This window comes from Condylura cristata, unplaced genomic scaffold (assembly GCF_000260355.1).
Source record: "Condylura cristata isolate star-nosed mole 26May11 unplaced genomic scaffold, ConCri1.0 scaffold00069, whole genome shotgun sequence".
NCBI lineage: Eukaryota > Metazoa > Chordata > Mammalia > Eulipotyphla > Talpidae > Condylura > Condylura cristata.
Window position 1 is genome coordinate 327195 of NW_004567170.1, and position 2676 is coordinate 329870.

Below are 2676 nucleotides of genomic sequence, written 5' to 3' on the forward strand. Positions count from 1 at the left end.
CAGACGCCTCAGCCAGGCCGCGCAGCTGCTCCGGAGGCCGGGCGATGGCCGGCCTCAACGTGTCCCTCTGCTTCTTCCTCGCCACCTTTGCGCTGTGCCAGGCGGCCAGGAGGGCGGCCAGGGCCCTGCTGCCGGCGGGCGCCTACGCCAGCTTCGCGCGGGAGGCGGCGGGCGCCGCCCAGCTTGGCGCCTGCTGCCTGGAGATGCGGATGCTGGTGGAGATCGGGCCCTGGGCGGGGGGCTTCGGCCCCGACCTGCTGCTGACCCTGGTCTTCCTGCTCTTCCTGGCGCACGGAGCCACCTTCGACGGAGCCTCGGCCAACCCCGCCGTGGCCCTGCAGGAGTTCCTCTTGGCGCAGGCCTCGCTGCCCGGCACGCTGCTGAAGCTGGTGGCCCAGGCGCTGGGCCTGGGGGCGGCCGGCGCCCTGACCCGGCTCTTCTGGGGCTGGGAGCTCAGCCAGCTGCACGTCCTGCAGAACCTGATGGCGGCGCACTGCCACTCTGCCCTGCGCACCTCCGTGGCCCACGGCGCGCTGGTGGAGGGCGCCTGCGCCTTCTTCTTCCACCTGACCCTCCTCCGCTTCTGGAACAGCCCCCCGCTCTTCAGAGTGCCGGCCGTGGCCCTGCTGGTCACCGTCATGGCCTACGCAGGTGACCCCGGGCGCCCGGCCGTTCCGTGGACACCCAGGCCAGCGGCCGCGGGGACGGGGTGGGCTGGTCCCAGGCGCCTGGCGGGGGTGGCGGCCGGCTGGGCCGGGCGGGGCCCCTGGGGCGCAGGCCCCGTCGGCCTGTCTGTCCAGCTGGGCGACCGCGAGTCTGCACGGGGGGGGGGCAGGAGGCGCCTGTTCTGCTCCGGGAGCTCCGCATCCCCGCCACCCCTTCTAGGGAGCCGAGTGCTGCCTTTCTCCCTCTCCTCGGGCCCCCCCAAGCCTGTCTGGGTCCCTCCCTGCCTGCTGAGCCCCCCCAAGCTCACGGCCCTGCAGCCCCCACTCCGGCCCAAGCCCCACCAGGCACACCCCACTTTCTCTGCTCTGTCTGCCGGTCGCTCTGCCTGTCTCTCAGAGACCCCCAGGTGTAGGGTGGTAGAGAAGAGCGGCATGAGCCTGTCCTGGGGGACCCAGGCCCCCAGCCCACCTGGCCGCGGGGGGGGCAGCCCGGTGGCAGCCCGGTGGCAGCTCTGCCTTCCCTTGGCAGCTGGGCCCTTCACCTCGGCCTTCTTCAACCCTGCCCTGGCGGCCTGGGTCACCTTCCAGTGCTCAGGACACACCTGGCTGGAGTACGCCCAGGTGTACTGGCTGGGCCCGTTGACAGGTGAGGCCACTGGGGTTGCACGGGAACTCGGGGTTCTGCTCCACCTGGGTTCCAGGTGGAGACCCCGCAGGGAAAGTCCCACCCTGACCACCCTGGCGGTGGCCACGAGTGGCCCATCAGGGTCTGTGCGTTGTGGTGGAGGGGCTGGAGCCAGAGAGGTAAGGCGCCAGGGAGCCCCAGAGGGCCGCGGAGCGGCCAGAGAGGGCAGGGGGTGGACAGGCTACATGGGCGGGGCTGTGGGCGGGCCTCGGGCGGGGCCGCGGAGAGCATGGCGGGGCGTGGGTTTGTGGTGGGGCGAGCCGGCTGCTGTCGCGGGGCGTGGTGGTGCGGCCCCTTGCTGCCCTCATAGGTCCCGGTTGAGGTGGATTTAGGTTTCGGACTACTCGGACATGAACTTTTAATTTAGCTACTTACACCTGTGAAGACCCTATTTCACTCACGTCGTGCCCCGGGGTGCCAGGGAGGACACGAATTTGGGGGGCTCCTTTCAAGCAGTCCAGCCTCCAGCTGCACACCGGCCGTGGGCCGGGCGGGGCTCTTACAGAGGTACCTCTTGGAGCCTTCTGGGCAGAGGGGGAGAAGCTGGGAGCCGAGCGCTGGGGCGCACAGGCGCTGTCCTGGGCTTGGGAGAGGCCCCGCGTCCACGCGGCTGCCCCTTGGCTCCACCTACGGGTGTGTCGCCCGCCTGCTTTCGTGTCCAAGGTTGTGTGCCGCCCCCGTCGCGGGCTGCTGGCGCCACTCCCGACAGCCTTTTCCGTCGTGTGAGAGGTTTCGGGAAAAGCCGGACAGGCCGCTGCGCCGCGGCCACCTCCCGCCTGGAGCGCCCAGGGACAAGGCGCGATCAAGCAGCGCCCCCGGCGGCGAGGCGCGGACCTACAGCGGGGGGCGCCCGCCTTCCTCTCCTGCGTCTGCCCCTTCGAAGTTGGCAGGACCAGTGGGTACCCCAAGGAGTAAAGGAGGTGCAGCAAGCAGAGCATGGCACACGCGGGCACAGGGGACGTCCCAGGAGAGGCTGGAGGCAGCTGGTGGGCTGGGCCGGTCCTGGCCGGAGCACAGGCTCCAGCCTGGGGGCTCTCGCTTCCCAAGGACTTGCCCACCTCTGGGGGGGGTGCTGGCAAGAGCCAGACCCCGGTCCAGGCGAGGCCCCTGGACCTGCGCCCCTCCACAGAGGCCTGGTTGCGGGGGGCAGCAAACCAGGGCCCTGTACTGACCTCCAGCCTTGCAGGGATGGTGCTGGCTGTCCTGCTGTTCCATGGCCGCCTGCCTCGCCTCTTCCAGAGGAACCTGCTCTACAGTCGCAAGAACAAGTATCGAACCCCCAGAGGGAAGCCAGCCCCGGGGCCCGGAGGCACCCAGACGCCCGGC

At 70.8% G+C, this 2676-nt stretch overlaps 1 protein-coding gene across 1 annotated transcript in view; it reads left to right on the top strand.

Moving 5' to 3' along the window:
- The first annotated feature begins 44 nt into the window (after positions 1-44).
- The window catches only part of LOC101623083 (aquaporin-12), a 5930-nt gene continuing 3298 nt past the window's right edge, over positions 45-2676 (top strand). The window contains exons 1-3 of the mRNA XM_004695551.1: positions 45-651; positions 1195-1311; positions 2537-2674. Of these exons, the coding sequence (XP_004695608.1) occupies positions 45-651; positions 1195-1311; positions 2537-2674 (862 nt within the window). The remainder of the gene's footprint in view (positions 652-1194; positions 1312-2536; positions 2675-2676) is intronic.